The sequence below is a fragment of the Sciurus carolinensis genome, chromosome 4 (genome assembly GCF_902686445.1).
Source record: "Sciurus carolinensis chromosome 4, mSciCar1.2, whole genome shotgun sequence".
Lineage (NCBI taxonomy): Eukaryota > Metazoa > Chordata > Mammalia > Rodentia > Sciuridae > Sciurus > Sciurus carolinensis.
Window position 1 is genome coordinate 75954255 of NC_062216.1, and position 19326 is coordinate 75973580.

The window sequence follows — 19326 nt, forward strand, 5'->3', positions numbered from 1 at the left end:
TACTGAGTTATTAATTGACATTCGTATTTAAAGGAAATTTCTGTATTGATAATGTTCTTCAAAAATGGTAGAATAATTGTAATCGTAATTTTCTCGCATTACCAGTTCATAGTTGTACAATAGTTTCCTCAGGTAGTAACAAATGAGATTCTAGGATTTTTTTTACCCTTTCTTCATAATCATTATAGATTCATGAACTTTTAAAAAATTTACTGTCATCAATTTTAATGAAATCAATTAATTAGTTAATTTATTTTGGTACCAGGGATTAAATCCAGGGGACCTTAACCACTGAACCACATCTGCAGCCTGTTTTATTTTTTATTGTGAGTAAGGGTCTCACTAAATTGCTCAGGACCTTGCTAAGTTGCTGAGACTGTCCTTGAACTTGGAATCCTCCTGCCTCAGCCTCCTCCTGAGCCACTGGGATTATAGGCATGTGCCACTGTGCCCAATTTAATTATTTTTTTTCTGATGGTTGGATCATGTCAAATTTAGATGTTTGGAGCACCTCAGTGCTGTCTTCTGTGTCTTTGAAACACATGATTTTTACACAAAGATTATGTGGATTTTTAGTTGTATCCAAAATAGCACCTTCACTTGACATTTGTAGTTAATGTTCTTAGAATTCCATAAACTTTTGAAAGATTCCAGAAATCCTGAAAATCCTTCAGAACACAAGAGAATTGAAGAAGAAAAATGCCAGTCAGCAAGAAGCCTATGAGTTGTCTGTTCATCTTTCCTGAGGAAGAAACACTAATATTTATTAATAGTGCAGCCAAACTCTACTTTCAAAGAGCAGAAGTTCAGCGTAGGCTGAATGAGGAATTCCCTATTTAATCATGGGGAAGAAGACTGTTAGTAGCCTGAGGAATCTTTCAACTTGAAGATTGACTCATAGCACTCTTACTCTGCCTTGACATTAGCAGCAACATTTTAATACATAATACATTTTTTATCCTAAAAAACAAAAAGGAACAAAGATTGCTCTGTTATCTCATTGCTATTCTAAGGTTAACTCATCATTGACTGTTAATGCTTGCTCACTCAATCTAATATTTACATCCAAAATATTCCTGTTGAAATCTTGATCTGAGTTTTAAGTTTACAAACTAGATGTACAGTTTGACAAGTTAGTGTTTAAGATTTTAAAGACCATATAAGGATTTGGGAACTAGTTCAGTGGTAGAGCATTTGCCTGGCATGCATGGTTCCTAGTACCATAACAAACAAACAAATAAATGTGGGAATGTTGCTGAAAACAAAGCTGAGTAATAATATCAATGTGAAATGGTATGTAAAACTGTTTACACATTCATGTACATTTATATGCTGAATTAACATGGATCTAAGGAATGGCAGCCATTCTTTTTAGTTCAGTTTGTGAGCTATCAAAGACTAGCATTTGGTAGGAGTCACTAAGAGATCAGTAGCACATGATCCTTGAAGATATTCCTTTGCCTTTTTTTTTTTTTTTTTTATTGTAAACAAATGGGATACATGTTGTTTCTCTGTCTGTACATGGTGTAAAGGCATACCATTTGTGTAATCATAAATTTACATAGGGTAATGTTGTTTGATTCATTCTGCCATTTTTTCCCTTCCCCCCCACCCCTCCCACCCTTCCCCTCCCTCTATACAGTCCTTCCTTCCTCCATTCCTGCCCCCCTCCCTAAACCCAACTCCAACCCCAACACTAACCCCTCCCACCCCCCATTATGTGTCATCATCCACTTATTAGCGATATCATTCTTCCTTTGGTTTTTTGAGATTGGCTTATCTCACTTAGCATGATATTCTCCAGTTTCATCCATTTGCCTACAAATGCCATAATTTTATCATTCTTTATGGCTGAGTAATATTCCATTGTATATATATACCACATTTTCTTTATCCATTCATCAATTGAAGGACATCTAGGTTGGTTCCACAATCTGGCTATTGTGAATTGAGCAGCTATGAACATTGATGTGGCTGTATCTCTGTAATAGGCTGATTTTAAGTCCTTTGGGTATAGGCCGAGGAGTGGGATAGCTGGGTCAAATGGTGATTCCATTCCAAGTTTTCTAAGGAGTCTCCATACTGCTTTCCAGAGTGGCTGCACTAATTTGCAGCCCCACCAGCAATGTATGAGTGTACCTTTCTCCCCACATCCTCGCCAACACCTATTGTTGCTTGTATTCTTGATAATCGCCATTCTAATTGGGGTGAGATGGAATCTTAGGGTGGTTTTGATTTGCATTTCTCTTATTACTAGAGATGTTGAACATTTTTTCATATGTTTGTTGATTGCTTGTAGATCTTCTTCTGTGAAGTGTCTATTCATTTCCTTAGCCCATTTGTCGATTGGATTATTTGCATTCTTGGTGTAGAGTTTTTTGAGTTCTTTATATATTCTGGAAATTAGTGCTCTATCTGAAGTATGATTGGCAAAGATTTTCTCCCACTCTGTAGGCTCTCTCTTCGCATTGCTGATAGTTTCCTTTGCTGAGTGAAAGCTATTTAGTTTGAATCTATCCCAGTTATTAATTCTTGCTTTTATTTCTTGTGCTATGGGAGTCCTGTTAAGGAAGTCTGATCCTAAGCCAACAAGGTGAAGATTTGGACCTACTTTTTCTTCTGTAAGATGCAGGGTCTCTGGTCTGCTTTCAAGGTCCTTGATCTATTGTGAGTTGAGTTTTGTGCAGGGTGAGAGATAGGGGTTTAGTTTCATTCTGTTGCATATGGATTTCCAGTTTTCCCAGCACCATTTGTTGAAGAGGCTATCTTTTCTCCATTGCATATTTTTGGCACCTTTGACTAGTATGAGAAAATTGTATTTATTTGGGTTTGTGTCCGTGCCCTCTATTGTGTACCATTGATCTACCTGTCTATTTTGGTGCCAATACCATGCTGTTTTTGTTAGTATTGCTTTGTAGTATAGTTGAAGTTCTGGTATTGTGATACCCCCTGTTTCATTCTTCCTGCTAAGGATTGCTTTAGCTATTCTGGGTTTCTTATTCTTCCAGATGAATTTCATGATTGCTTGCTCTATTTCTGTAAGGTACGTCATTGGAATTTTAATTGGAATTGCATTGAATCTGTATAGCACTTTTAGTAGTATGGCCATTTTGACAATATTAATTCTGTCTATGCAAGAACATGGGAGATCTTTCCATCTTCTAAGGTCTTCCTGAATTTCTTTATTCAATGTTTTGTAGTTTTCATTGTAGAGATCTTTTACCTCTTTGGTTAGATTGATTCCCAAGTATTTTATTTTATTTATTTATTTATTTTTTAATGCCAAGATAAGAAACAATTTATTATAGAGAGAAGAAAAATTTCTCATCCAAAATATAGAATTCTGTACAACTTTGCCACAATCAATATACATGAACTGTACAAATTTACACCAGTTCATAATTTACCAAATAAAAGATGACTAACAAAGTTCACAAAATAGATGGTGGTTTGTGGAAAAGACTTTTACACAATTAAGTACAAGGAAAGTTACAAACCAGACCTCCACTTTCTAAAAATAAAAAGTTTACTCAGTCTTAGAAAACTACAAGCTAGCAAATGTACAGAGAGCTGGCTGGTGCTAATACCACAGTTGAGACAGTGTCTTTTTTAAGGGTCTTTTTTTAAAAGCCTGTTGCCATGGCAGATTCTGGTCACTTGCTACTTCCAAAGCCAAAAACACAATACAAGGTCTGACCATTTCCCCAGGTCATGCTTACTAGTTTGTCTTTATGTACATTTATACATATTTAAGTGCTAGGTAAAAGTCTTGTAGTAAAATTTCCAGTACTACCATGTTTAAAACAAGCTTTCCTACTGAGCTGCCAAAAAAGGTCTTCAATAACAATTTTCAAGTGTAATAGTGCAAATTCCTCTGCAAGATCTACTGCAGAGAAATGTTTTTTGAAATACAGATTTTCCTTAAAGGGATTGATGTTAAAATTTAGGTGTGTCTGGGAGAAACTGAAACCACCCTAGGACTTCACTCTCTAGCAAATAAAGTGATCATTTACTTGGACTCACAGGCTATTAAATCATTGAAAGGTACTGTCCAAACTATGGCACTGTCACTTAAAAATTTTTTTTTACCATTCTATCTTGTGCCAGATCTTCACAGCTGTGACATGGTTTAAATTCCATAATCCATCCCCAAGAGGAACCCACCCAAAGCAAAAATCAAATTTATCCATCCATTATAAGATGATCCATCCATAGACTATATCTTAACCCGATACAGTCATCATATTGTAGTTTTTGGAAGGGCTTGTTCTGCCCAAGAGAAGTTTCTCCTTACAGCTGATTCTGCTGTCTACCATTTGCATGTTGGTGCTGTTTTGAGTGCTACCTCCTGCTGGTGAGGCTTCATACAGCTCACAGATGGAGCCATCCTCTCCAATTCTGTAGGACACTTCGTAGGGGTCAACCCAGAGTGTGAGTTCACCAAGTATTTTATTTTTTTTGAGGCTATTGCAAATGGGGTTGTTTTCCTCATTTCCCTTTCAGCTGTTTCATCGCTTGCGTATAAAAATGCTTTAGATTTATGCGTGTTGATTTTATAGCCTGCTATTTTGCTGAATTCATTGATGAGGTCTAGAAGTTTTCTGGAGGAGGTTTTTGGATCCTCTAAATATAGAATCATGTCATCCACAAATAGTGACAGCTTAAGTTCCTCTTTTCCTATTCATATCCCTTTAATTTCTTTAATCTGCCTAACTGCTCTGGCTAGAGTTTCGAGGACAATGTTGAATAGAAGTGGTGAAAGAGGACATCCTTGTCTTGTTCCCGATTTTAAAGGGAATGGTTTCAGGTTTTCTCCATTAAGAATGATGTTGGCCATGGGCTTAGCATAAATAGCCTTTACAATGTTCAGGTATGTTCCTACTATCCCTGTTTTTTCTAGTGTTTTGAGCATGAAGAGGTGTTGTATTTTGTCGAGCGCTTTTTCTGTGTCAATTGAAATAACCGTGTGATTCTTATCCTTAAGTCTATTGACATGATGGATTATGTTTATTGATTTACGAATGTTGAACCATCCTTGCATTCCAGGGATGAACCCCACTTGATCGTGGTGCACAATTTTCTTAATATGTTTTTGGATACGGTTTGCCAATATTTTGTTAAGGGTCTTTGCATCTATATTCATCAAGGATATTGGTCTAAAATTTTCTTTCCTTGATGTGTCTTTGCCTGGTTTGGGTATGAGGGTGATATTAGCTTCATAAAATGAATTCGGTAGGGTACCCTCCTTTTCTATTTCCCGGAATACTTTGAGAAGTATTGGAATGAGTTCTTCTTCGAAGGTCTTGTGGAACTTGGCTGAGAATCCGTCTGGTCCTGGGCTTTTCTTGGATGGTAGATTTTTAATGGCTTCTTCTATTTCATTGCTTGATATTGATCTGTTTAAATTGTGTATGTCCTCCTGGTTCAGTTTGGGAGGAGCATATGTCTCTAGAAATTCATCAGTGTCTTCGGTAGTTTCTATTTTGTTGGAATACAGATTTTCAAAGTAGCTTCTCATTATGTTCTGTATCTCAGTGGTGTCTGTTGTGATATTTCCTTTTGCATTATGTATTTTAGTAATTTGAGTCTTCTCTCTCCTTCTCTTTGTTAGTGTGGCTAAGGGTTTGTCTATTTTGTTTACTTTCTCAAAGAACCAACTTTTTGTTTTGTCAATTTTTGAATAGTTTCTTTTGTTTCAATTTCATTGATTTCAGCTCTGATTTTAATTATTTCCTGTCTTCTACTACTTTTGGTGTTGTTCTGTTCTTCTTTTTCTAGGGCTTTGAGCTGTAATGTTAGGTCATTTAGTTGTTGACTTTTCATTCTTTTCTGGAATGCATTCCCTGCAATGAATTTTCCTCTTAGTACCACTTTCATAGTGTCCCAGAGATTTTGATATATTGTATCGTCATTCTCATTGACCTCTAAGAATTTTTTAATCTCCTCCCTGATGTTTTTTGTTATCCATGTTTCATTCAATAGCATATTATTTATTCTCCAGGTGTTGAAGTAATTTCTGTTTGTTATTTTGTCATTGATTTCTACTCTCAGTCCATTATGATCTCTATTTTTTTGCATTTCCTAAGGGCTCCTTTGTGGCATAACATATGGTCTATTTTTGAGAAGGTTCCATGTGCTGCTGAGAAGAAAGTGAAACTGCTCATTGATGGATGGAATATTCTATATATGTCTATTAAGTCTAGGTTATTGATTGTGTTATTGAGTTCTATGGTTTCTTTGGTTGGTTTTTGTTTGGAAGATCTGTCTAGTGGTGACAGCAGTGCATTAAAGTTACCCAGAATTATTGTGTTTCCTGAAATTGAGAAGGATTTGTTTGATGTACAGGGATGCACCATTGTTTGGGGCATAAATATTTACTATCGTTGTGTCTTCCTGATTTATGGTTCCCTTAAGCAGTATGAAATGTCCTTCTTTATCCCTTCTGACTAACTTTGGCTTGAAGTCCACTTTATCCGATATAAGGATGGAAACCCCTGCTTTTTTACTGAGTCCATGTGCATGGTAGGTTTTTTCCCATCCTTTCACTTTTAGTCTGTGAATGTCTTTTTCTATGAGATGAGTCTCTTGCAGGCAGCATATTTTTGGGTCTTTCTTTTTAATCCATTCTGCCAGTCTATGTCTTTTGATTGATGAGTTTAGGCCATTAACATTCAGGGTTATTATTGAGATATGATTTGTATTTCCAGTTATTTGACCTTTTTTTGGTTTTTAAGTTGTCTTGGTTTCTCCTTTGAGTGGTTTTTCTCTAAGGTAGTTCCTCCCTTTGCTGACCTACATTGTTGTTTTTTATTTCCTCCTCATGGAATATTTTGTTGAGAACATTCTGTAGTGCAGGCTTTCTATTTGTAAATTCTTTTAACTTTTGTTTATCATGGAAGGATTTTATTTCATCTTCAAATTTGAACGTTAGTTTTGCTGGGTATAGGATTCTTGGCAACCATGTTCTTTCAAAGCTTGAAATATGTTGTTCCAGGCCTTTCTAGCTTTTAGAGTCTGGTTTGAGAAGTCGGCTGCTATCCGTATTGGTCTCCCCCTATATGTAATCTGATGCTTTTCTCTCACGGCCTTCAAAATCCTATCTTTATTTTGAATGTTAGGCATTTTCATTATAATGTGCCTTGGTGTGGATCTGTTGTGATTCTGTGCATTTGTTGTTCTGTAAGCCTCTTGTATTTGATTTTCCATTTCATTCTTCAGGTTTGGGAAATTTTCTGATACTGTTTCATTGAATAGGTTGTTCATTCCTTTGGTTTGTCTCTCTGTGCCTTCCTCAATCCCAATAATTCTTAAATTTGGTCTTTTCACAATGTCCCATAGTTCTTGGAGATTCAGTTCATGATTTCTTACCATCTTCTCTGTTTGGGCAACTTTATTTTCAAGATTAAATATTTTGTCTTCATTGTCTGAGATTCTGTCTTCCAAGTGGTCTAGTCTTTTGGTGATGCTTTCCATTAAGTTTTTTATTTGGTTTATTGTTTCCTTCGTTTAAAGTATTTCCGTTTTTTTGTTTTTTTGGTTTTTTTTTGAGAATCTCTCTTTGTTGAAATGATCTTTTGCTTCCTGCAGGTGCTCTTTCAGCTTATTGGTATTATCATTCATTGCCTGCATTTGCTCTTATCTCATCCTTTGCTTCACGAATCATCTTAATCATGTATAATCTGCTAGAGGGGAAGATACATCAACAACATGAAAAAACAAGGGAAGAAAATGATCTAAACAAATCTAGATTCTATATTAATAGAATCCAATGATATTATGTTAGAAGAAATGTCAGAAAAGGACTTCAAATTATACATGATTAAAAGTTTAGTGACAACTAAAAAAACATTTTTTAAAAACGCTGCCAGACTGTCATCTCTTTGGTGGAATCTCATAATAGAATTCTGCTGGCAGGAAAGTGTTGTGGGAGATGCTTCTAAGATCTTGCCATAGAGAGGAGGGATGAAAAGATTGGAATTGCCTTGTCTATGAACAGTCAACGTCCAGATCACTCTCTTAATTATAAACTCATTAGCTTAGATTGTGTGATTTTGCTTACTTATCTCCTTACCCTACTTAGCAGTATCTTTTACCTTACATCAATAAAATTTTAGTTGAGGCACACAAATTAGAAGATCCTTGAGCTTTTATCTAATATTTCTGTTTAGGGAGGATCCAAATAATACAGGAACAAGATACTTATGTGTTACTCCTTAAAACCTACTTTGACTTTAAAATTATATATATATGTGTGTGTGTGTGTGTGTGTGTGTGTGTGTGTATTTGAATATATTCTAAACCTTTGTATGTGAATGCTTTAAAAATGTATACATATACACATTATATATAATAATATATAATTGTGTATATATATATATATATATAAATACAATTCTCTGAGTACTTAGTGTTATGGATATGTGTTTTCCCTACTCTATCTTAAGTATATAGAAAAATATGTACTTTTTAGAACAGTGAGATTTTATACTTTTTATACAAATTTAAAATTTAACAGACATCTTTCTATGTCAATGCATATATGGCTTTCATTTTTTAGGTGAACTGAATTGAATTACATTCTATAGAAGTAACCTATGATTAATCCCTTACTGAAGGACATGTGGTTGAGTAAACATTAAGCAATTATTGTGTATTGAGATTCTTTTCTGAATCATCAGGATGGATTAATAAATGAGATAAATAAGGTCCTTTTTCTCAAGATTTTTTTCTAGTGGGGAAAAACAGACACATAATTAATTTTTATCATATTAGCTTTGATTTCTTTTTCCATATTTTTATTGGCACTATTGTACATTATTTTGGTTGTCAGTGGATATTTTTATTTTATTTGTATGTGGTGCTGAGGATTAAATGCAGGACCTCACACATGCCAGGCAAGCACTGTACCACTAAGCCACAACTCCAGCCCTTCGTTGTACATTATTTTGGGATTTGTTGTTACATATTCTTACATGTAACATGCAGGGATGGAACAATATAATTTGGCCAATATCGCTCTCCAGTATTTCCCTTTTCTCTTCTCTCCTCCCTCCTTCCTTTCCTCTACTCTGCCAATCCCCCTTCAATTTTCATGAGCTCTCCCTTTACCCTCCCCCCCCCCCTTTTCTGACTTCTACATGTGGGAGAAAACATACGACCCTTTACTTTTTGAATTTTACTTATTTCATGAAATAATATTCTCAGGTTTTATCCATTTTTCCCACAAATGATATAATTCCTTTTTTTAAATGGCTGAATAAAACTTTGTTGTGTACATGTTCCACATTTCCTTTATCCATTCATCTGTTGATAGGCATCTAGGCTGGTTCCGTAGTTTGGCTATTGTGAATTATGCTGTTGTAAACATGGATATGTATATATCATTATAGTATGCTTACTTTAATTCTTTGTTATTAGCTTTTAGACCATAGTAGTTGTCTTGATAGAGATCAGTGAGGTAACATTTATAATAAAGTTAGGGCAGAAACATAGAGGGGTAGGTGTATGTCTATACTTATGTATGTGTGACGTTCTTTTTAATGGTGTAGTAATCATTGTATTGGCATATACAAGATTTAGTTAACCAGTGTAGGATTTTTCTTTTTGTTTACAGAGGAATGTTTCTCTCTCCCAACCCAATATTAACAACATAGTGCATTTAATTTTGTGATCTAAATTTTTATATATAACTATTCCTCTGTTTTATTATATATTCCTTTCTAATGATTTTGGTTTCATTCCTGTATATTTTAGGTCTACGGATCAATGGAGAACTAATCTCTGCCTACCCCCAGGTGGTGGTGGTGAGAGTTCCAACCCCTTGGGTGCAAAGTGATAGCGACATCACTGTTTTGCGCCATCTAGAGAAGATGGGATGCCGATTGATGAACCGACCCCAAGCCATCCTGAACTGTGTTAATAAGTTCTGGACATTTCAGGAATTAGCTGGTCATGGTGTTCCTCTGCCAGATACTTTCTCTTATGGTAAGATCTTAAATAAGAGTGTACACCCTAAGCATTAAAAGCACGGATAATTTTGAGATCCATATTAATTTATATAATAGATTTGTGAACATGAAGAAGCTTCTTAGAGAAGTGACTTTCAGTTTTAGCCAACTGGGCAGAAAAAATTTGAGTTATGTCGTAAGATTAGTTTCAGGGTATAGGGTAGATGAGGTTAGCAAAATTTTTTGGTAAAGTTCTTTGTGGTGACCTTCAATAATGCTGTTGTGAAGAAACTATTAGAGGCAGTGTTTAAGTAAGTTTGTCTCTGTTCTAATTAAACTATCATAAAAGTAAATAGTAGGCCAAATCTGTCTGATATGCCTTAAGTTTGAGGTAAAAGATAACAGAATTTGATATTTGTGTGATTTCTTATTGTCATTGTAATTTTCATAATTCTTCATAAGTATCTTTATTTTTTTAAGAAAATGACTTAAATGCTTTAAACTGGTGTTTCTGAAATTATCTGAGGTAAAGGATCATTTTTGTTTTAAAGATCAACCTGCTAAGGGTAATACTCATGTAAAATACAGTAAAAATATCACCACAATTGTTATAAAGTTTCTAGTTAGTGCTTACTCTTACTATTTGTGTTTAATATATGTCAATAACAAGTCTGACAGGCACAGGTTCAGGACCACACTTTGAGTAGCAGTGTTGTGAACAATATCATGCTAATATATTTCTTGCCATTCCAGTTCTTCAAGTTTGGAAAAGATTGGTACAGTGTTTTCCACAAAGACATTTCTCTAAATAAATCCTCCAGTCGAATGCTTGGAGGGTTTTTTTTTTCCCCCATTTCTTCAATTCAGGGTTAGGAATCAAACCCAGAGCCTAATGGATGCTAGGCAAGTGTTCTTCTACCTGTAAGCTATACTTCCAACCTTTCTTTTAAAAAGAAATCTGTTTCCTTCCAAACATGGGTGGATGCAGTTGCTGCTTTTAGCAATTGCACACACATAAAAGATAGAATTACTGTGAATCAGTGAGAATTCTGTCTTCCTGATACTTTTAGGATATTAGCTTATATTATGGTTCTGGAATTCTGTCTTTTAAGAGAATAGAAAGGAGACAAAGGTGAATCAAATCCTTCAGTTCTAATATTGATGGGTTAAAATTTGATGACTGAATCATTTTAATTTCTCTAAAAATTCTCATTGTAGTAATTTCTCATTGTAGTAGTTTAATGAACTTTTTCCTGACTTGATTTTCCTCTGTCATCATGCTGAGTTTTTACTAACTACATTCTATTTTTGCTCTAATCTTGCTGTCGTATCATTTGTTCCTGGACAATAAAGACAAGTAAGAAACAAGACAACCCATGGATGCTGAGTGTCTCAGTGTAGAATGAACTCTTACTAATTGCAGCATAAGAATAAATGATCTGTATATTTGATACTTAAGAGAGGTGTGTATGCCTGCATTTGTAGGTGTACACATGCCTGCAGTGTCTCTTCAACCCTGGGTAAATCTTGTTAACCAACTCATTGTTCATTTTCTTTTTTTTTTTTTCTCCTTTGGCAGTACTGGTGATCAAACACAGGGCCTGATACTTGCTAGGCAAGTATTCTACCACTGAGCTACACCTTACCCAGTCTTCATCGTTCAGTTTCTTAATCTGATGAGGGAATTGTATATATTAAGTCTTGCGGCTTCTGTTATTTGTGTGGTGGAGGGTTAAGGGATTAAAAATAATAAGAATTAGGAAATTAGCTTTAACTTAAAGATACTTTCTTTAGGTTGATTGTCAAAATATGTATAGTTTAAAGCTATTACCTTGTTTCACAAGAAATATTTTTTTTTAAATGATAACTCAGTTTTACTTTCAACTTATTTGTATTCTCCAAGAAAAAAATAGCCAACAGACTCTTACTTTCTGCCTCCCTATATTGTTTATCTTTGGTGTCCATAAAATTGTTCATAAAATACTTCTGTTGTTCTTAGATTTCTTTTTTTGCCTAAACCAGGTGGCCATGAAAATTTTGCTAAAATGATTGATGAAGCAGAAGTACTGGAGTTCCCAATGGTAGTGAAGAATACACGGGGTCATAGAGGTATTGTATGAGTTCTTGACATGGTACAGAATTTTTAAATTATTTTTGAAAATTAATAATAAGAGTGATTTTGTAACAGGTCTGCTGAAGAATAGAGAAAAATCGATAGGTACATGACATCTCAAACTTCTAGGTGGTAATTGCAAGTTAAGTTTGACTAGAAGCTACTTCTGTTTATTCTAGAGGTTTTTACAAGCATATTCAGAGTAATTACAAATTAATTACTTTATCTTCCTTCTTAACAATATAACACCTTAGATCTCTAACTTAAATCATCCCCCTTCCAGTTTATAAGTTTAAATTCTTGAATATTTAAGGCAGAACTATAAATCTTTATAAGAGTATGTGAGAATATGTAATGACTTAAAATTAAGGAAGAATTTTTAAGGCATAAAATGATTCATAAACATGAGGACAGTATGTGTTCAGTGCTTTGACTGGGATGACTCTATCAGTTTAGCTGAAACTGTTGACTAGATTTATATTTGGCTTCTCCTGTATGATAGTCAGGAATCTTAGGCCTCCATGGTAAATGTTCAGAAAACAAAGACGCTACATAACCTTTTTGACATAGCCTTTAAAGTCACATAGAATTTATTTTGCTGTGTTATATAGGTTAGAACAATCATAGTTCTGCCTAGATTCAACCAAAAGGGACATGGGTTTTGTCCCCCAAGAAAGGAATTTATAATTATGTGTTAAAAAGCTGCTACTTTAGGGCTGGGCATATAGCTCAGTTGGTAGAGTGCCTGCCTTGCAAGCATAAGGCCCTGGGTTCAATCCCCAGCACCGCGAAAAAAAAAAAAAATTAAAAAGCTGCTACTTTGATTGGAGTGTAATAAACTAGTGAATTCAGAAATAAATTGAACATACTGCTCTGTTACTACATACATATAGTATGAATATTATACAATAATATATAGCACTTATACTTTTAACTCAGAGGGAAAAGGTTTTCTAATAAATGACTAATCTCTGATCCCTCCCTTTCAGCATTTACCAAAGTGAATTCTAGTTTACCACACAGTATGGAAGTTGAGGGAATGGTAGATGATGATTATTAGTTTTGTCTTTAAACATTCTTGTATTATCTCACTAATTATAATTAAATTACTTAGGTTAAAACAATTCTAACAAGGAAACTTTAAAAAGTGTAATTTTTTTTCTTTTCTTTTCTTTTTTCACCAAGAATTGAACCCAGGGACACTTTACCACTGAGTTACATCCCTAACTTTTTAAATTTTTTGAGGCAGGGTCTCACTAAGTTGCTAAGGCTGTCCTCAGACTTGGGATCTGCCTGCCTCAACCTCCTGAGCCCCTGAGATTACAGGCAAGCACCATCGTGCTCAGCTGTAATTAGTTTTGAAAGAATAGATTATACTCAAGAATGTGCAGGTAATAGATATCAACTGCCCACAGATTGACTTATGTGTATTGTATATATTATTCTTATTTAATCACAGGTAAAGCTGTTTTCTTAGCTCGAGATAAGCATCATTTGGCTGATCTAAGCCATCTTATTCGTCATGAAGCTCCATACCTGTTCCAGAAGTATGTTAAAGAGTCTCATGGACGGGATGTGCGAGTCATTGTTGTAGGAGGTCGTGTTGTTGGCACCATGTTACGTTGTTCAACAGATGGGAGAATGCAAAGCAACTGTTCACTAGGTACAAGCAATGCAGGTGTCTTTCTGATATATAAAGTAAACATTATAGCTTTTGTCTTGTATTTCTATACAAGTATAGACCTTTTTACTTAAGTTGGAAAACTTTTTTTCACATATATATACAATTTATAAACATGCCATCAATTTAATATACTGTTGAGTTGTTTTTCTTATTATGGGATTAGAATTCCCTGAATCATGAAAATTTACTCTTACCCACGCTGAACTTATAACTGAATTTTATACATTATGAGATGTCTAACCAGAGTTGAGTTTTCATCTTTGGTGATATACTTATTTTGTGTATAAATGGAGTTTATTCAGGCTGTGGCCTGACCTGTTTCACTTAGATATCCCAAGCAGATTGCTGATTCCGATTTACCTATATAGGTGTTTTCCTTGATCTATGACTAAAGTGCATCAAAGCTTAATCTTTGGTTTTTCCTCTTTTCTGTTTAAATCACTTTCTTAGTAATCTTACCTAGCTCATGGCTTTAAATACCATTATATGCTTATCATTTTCAAATTCGTATCTTTGATTTAGGCTTTCTCCCTGAACTTCTTGCTCATATAAGTAACTACCTACTTGCCACGTTCAGACCTGAACACCTAATCTAACTGCCCTCCTCCAAGTTCTACCTACAGTATTTTCTCCCCATTTAATGAATGCTCTATTCTTCCTGTAGAATTTTGTAGACAAAAATCTGTAGTCATCCTGATCCCCCTCTTCTCTTCCACCACAAACTGTTATGAACTCCTTGAAATCTTTATTCTTTCAAAATATATTCAAATCTGACTTTTTCTCACCATCTCCAGAACTAATACTATTTTCTCTTATTTGTATTACTTTTGGTAGGCCTTTAATTGGTCTTCTGGATTCTGTCCTCATCTTTTCCTCGTTTTTTTTTTTTTTTTTGGGTACTGGGGATCGAACTCAGTACAAGGCAAGCACTCTACCAGCTGAGCTATCTCCCCAGCCCATCTTTTCCTAACATAGTAATGATATGACAGATCCTTGTATAACTGTAATTCTCCCATTATTTATGGTTTCACTTTTCGTTATTTCATTTATAGCATGAAAAAAACTAGCAAATTTTAAAAATAAATAGTCCATAACTTCTAAATTTTGCATGATTCTAAGTAATATGAAGTCTTATACCCTCTGGTACTGTCCTCCATCTCACCTAGAACATGAATCTCATGCCTTTGTATAGCATATCTGCATTGTACACACTACCCACCTGTAACTTCTTGGTTATCAGATTGACCCAACCACTTGCACTCAAAGTGTAAGAATAGTGGTATTGGCAATTTCGTTACAGTATAACTGTCCAATTTTTTATTGTTATTAATGTCTGTGAATAATTAATAAATTAAACTTTAACATAGCTATGTACTATAGGAAAAAACATAGTAAAGGGTTTGGTATTTACAGTTTTGGGCATCCATGGTAGGCTGGGAGTGTCTTACAACATATTCCCCACAGATGAGAGAGGATTACTGTATATTTCAAGTCAAATCCGCTCATACTTACAGTCCTTCAGTAACTCCCCTTTAATTTAGAGAAAAACAAGTCCATGCAGTGGCTACTAGACCCTACCATGATTTTATCCCTAGTTACTTTTCTGAGATCTCCAACCACACAGATGAATCTCAAAAACATCATGTTGATTAAAAATGTAAGTCAGAGGAGACTAGATGTAGTCTGGTTCCATATTACATAAAATTTAAATATACAGCAAAACTTAATAGTGCATAGTTAAGAATGTAAACATGGTAAAACTATAAAGAAAAAGTGTATTGATAAGCATGAAATTCAATATAATGATTTATTGCTGAAAATATAGGATAAAATAGGAGCACACAGGATTTAAAAGGAGTGAGTTGTAAAATTCATTCTGCATGCCCCTTTCCACCTTTTTTTCCAGTACTGGGGATTGAACCCACAGTCTTTGGCATGCTAAGACAAGCACTCATCACTGAGTCCTTTTTTAATATTGAGACAGGGTCTCAATAAGTCACCTAGGCTGGTGGTCCTAAATTCGGAATCCTTCTGCCTCAGCTGAGATTACAGGTTTGCACCACCATGCCTAATTTCTGCTCTTAAAATGACTTTTCCCTCCTTGAATTAGTTCCACATGCCCCATTTTATATTTTTCCATCGTAACCCATGGTGCTTACTAACTGGCATATTTTCCTTCTGGGTCACCTTCACCTTCTTACCACCACAGGAATTAAGTAATAGTTACTCTTTATTTTTAGGCAGAAAGAACTAAGTAGCTTAGTTTTATATTAAGAAGTACTATTTTTTTTCTTTTAGGTTTGTTTTGAGATCACTAAGGCTTATTAAAAGATTCAAAAATAATTTAAAGGGCTTCTTTATACTCATTAACCAGTTTGAGAAATAGGTTGCAGTATAGTATTGTTTAACTTCTCTGGTCATTTTCTTCTCTCCCAAGTTCAGAACTTCTACTTATCTTGCCAATCTGTATGTGTTTTTTCTGGTACTGAGGCTTGAACCCAAGGGTACTTTAGCACTATGTCCCTGGCCCTTTGTTTCATTTTGTTTTTGTTCTAATTAGTTATACATGACAGTAGAATGCATTTTGACACATCATATACAAATGGAGTATAACTTGTAATTCATCTGTTTGTACATGATGTACGAGTTAAACACAGGTCATGTAATCATATATGCACATAGGGTAACAATGTCCAATTCATTCTACTATCATTCTTATCCCCATGTCCCTTCCCTTCTCTTCACTCCCTCTGGCTAGTCCAAATATCTCTATTCTCCACTCCCCCATTGTGAATTAGCATCCACATATCAGAGAAAACATCTGGCCTTTGATTCTGTGAGATTGGCTTATTTCGCTTAGCTTAATATTCTCTAGTTCCATCCATTATGGCAAATACCATAATTTCATTCTTTTTTAAAACTGAGTAATATTCTAGTGTGTATATATACCATAGTTTCTTTATCCATTCATCTGTTGAAGGGCATCTAGGTTAGTTCCACAGTTTAGCTATTGTGAATTGAGCTGCTATAAACATTGATGTGACTGTATCACTCTAGTGTGCTGATTTTAAGTCCTTTGGGTGTAAACCCAGGAGTGGGATGACTGGGTCAGATGGTAGTTCCATTCCAAGTTTTCTGGGGAATTTCCATACTGCTTTCCAGAGTGGTTATACCCATTTGTAGTCCCATCAGCAATGTATGAGTGTACATTTTTCTCCACATCCTTGCCAACATTTATTATTGTCACTTGTATTCTTGATGATTGCCATTTGGACTGGAGTGAGATGGAATCTCAGTGTAGTTTTGATTTTCATTTCTCTGATTGCTAGAGGTGTTGAAGATTTCTTCATATATATGCTGATTGATTTTATTCTTCTATGAAGTGTCTGTTCAATTCCTTTGCCCATTTATTGATTGGGTTATTTGGTGTTTTGGTGTTAAGTTTTTTGAGTTCTTTATATATTTTGGAGATTAGTGCTCTCTCTGAGGTGAATGTGGTAAAGATTTTCTCCCGTTCTGTAGGCTCTCCCTTCGTATTCTTGATTGTTTCCTTTGCTGCGAAGATTTTTAGTTTGATTCCATCCCATTTATTGATTCTTTATTTTACTTCTTGCTCTTTAGGAGTCTTGTTAAGGAAGTCAGTTCCTAAGCCAGCATGGTAGAGATTTGGCCTACCTTCTACTAGGTGCAGGGTCTGTGGCCTAATGCCTAGGTCTTTGATTCAGTTTGAGTTGATTTTTGTACAGGGTGAGAGAGGGGTTTAATTTCATTTTGCTACATACGGATTTCCAGTTTTCCCAGCACCATTTTTTGAAAAGGCTATCTTTTCTCCAGTGTATGTTTTTGGCACCTTTGTCTTATATAAGATAACTGTATTTATGAGGGTTTGTCTCTTGTGTCTTGTATTCTGTTCCATTGGTCTACATATCTGTGTTGGTCCTGGCCCTTTTTACTTTTTATTTTGAGACAGGATCTTGCCAAGTTTCTTAGGACCTGGATAAGTTTTTGAGACTGGTCTTGAATTTTCAATCCTTCTGCATCAGCCTCCCAAGTCACTGGGATCATAGGTGCAGTGGTACACACTTTTAGTACTTCTGTGTTTCTACATAAGATATTCTATGCATTATAAAATATTATATAAATGGTTTATAACTTTGTACTCACTACATTGCCATGAACATTTTTTGTACTAGGAGTGTTTCTAAGTTAGCTCATTCCTTGAAATGGGGACTAATCTGAAATGGGATTTCTGTCATTATATTACATAATTTCAATTTGGTTCTAGTTCAGTGATAGGGATTGCTTTGATCTGTTTATTGCTTTTGGTAGTGTGGCCATTTCAACAATATTAATTCTCCCTATCCAAGAACATTGGAGGTCTTTCATCTTCTAAGGTCCTCTTCAGTTTCTTTCTTCAGTGTTCTATAATTTTCATTTTAAAGCTCTTTTACCTCCTTGGTTAGATTAATTCCAAAGTTTGTTTGTTTGTTGAGGTTGTTGTGAATGAGATGAATTTCCTATTTTCTTCCTTGGCTGAATCTCTTTTGGAGTATAGGAAAGTTGTTGATCTATGGGTGTTGATCTTGTATCCTGCAACTTTGCTAAACTCATTTATAAGAGCTAGAAATCTAGTGAAGTTTTTTTTGGGTCTTCTAGATATAGGATCGTGTCATCATTGCAAACAGATAGTTTGACTTCTTTTCTTATTTGTATCCCTTTGATATCCTTTTCTTACCTGATCACTGGCTAATGTTTCAAGGAATATATTGAATAGGAATGGTGAGATTGAACAACTTTGTCTTATTCCTGATTTTAGAGGAAATGCTTTTAGTTTTTCTCCATTCAGTATGATGTTGGCTTTGGGTTGTCATAAATGCCAATGTTGAGGTAAGTTCCTTCAATCCATAGCTTCTTCAATATTTTTAACGTGAATGGGTGCTGAATTTCATCAAAAGGCCTTTTCTGCATCTTTTGAGATGATCAAGTCATTCTTTTCCTTACTTCTTTTTAAGTGACTTTTTGTGTATGTTGAACTAAACGTGTATCCTTGGAATGAAACCTGTGTGAAAACCTATCTTTTTCAAGTGTTTTTAAATGTGGTTTGCTAATATTTTGTTAAAGATTTTTGCATCTGCATTCATCAGGGATGTTGGTTCGTAGTTTTCTTTCCTTGAAGCATCTTTGTCTGTTTTTGGTATCAGGATTATTCTGGCTTCATAGAATGTATTTGGGAGTGTTCCCTCCTTTTAATTTCATGGAATAGTTTGAGAAAGATGGGTGTTACTTCTTCTGTAAGTCTGGTAGAACTCAGGTGAGAATCCATCTGGTCCTGGACTTTTCTTTTTTCTAAGACTTTTAATTGCTGCTTCAGTTTCATTCACTTGATATTAATCTATATCTTCTTCCTGATTAAATTTGGGCAGGTTATATGTCTAGAAATTTGTCAGTGTCCTCTAGATTTTCCAGTATATTGGAGTAGAAGTTTTCAAAATAGGTTCTGATATCTTCTGGATTTCAGAAGGTTCTGTGGTGATATCTCCTTTTTCATCTCTAATCTTTGTTGATTTAATCTTCTCTGTCTT

At 34.9% G+C, this 19326-nt stretch overlaps 1 protein-coding gene across 7 annotated transcripts in view; it reads left to right on the plus strand.

Moving 5' to 3' along the window:
• Rimklb (ribosomal modification protein rimK like family member B) overlaps positions 1-19326 on the plus strand; it is an 83892-nt gene that overhangs the window by 50479 nt on the left and 14087 nt on the right. For all 7 annotated transcript variants that reach the window (XR_007108429.1, XR_007108431.1, XR_007108430.1 and 4 more), the window contains exons 3-5: positions 9754-9984; positions 11970-12056; positions 13520-13723. Coding sequence is in view for 1 of the 7 variants with exons in the window: in XM_047550685.1 (XP_047406641.1) it covers positions 9754-9984; positions 11970-12056; positions 13520-13723 (522 nt within the window). In the remaining 6 variants the exon portion in view is untranslated. The remainder of the gene's footprint in view (positions 1-9753; positions 9985-11969; positions 12057-13519; positions 13724-19326) is intronic.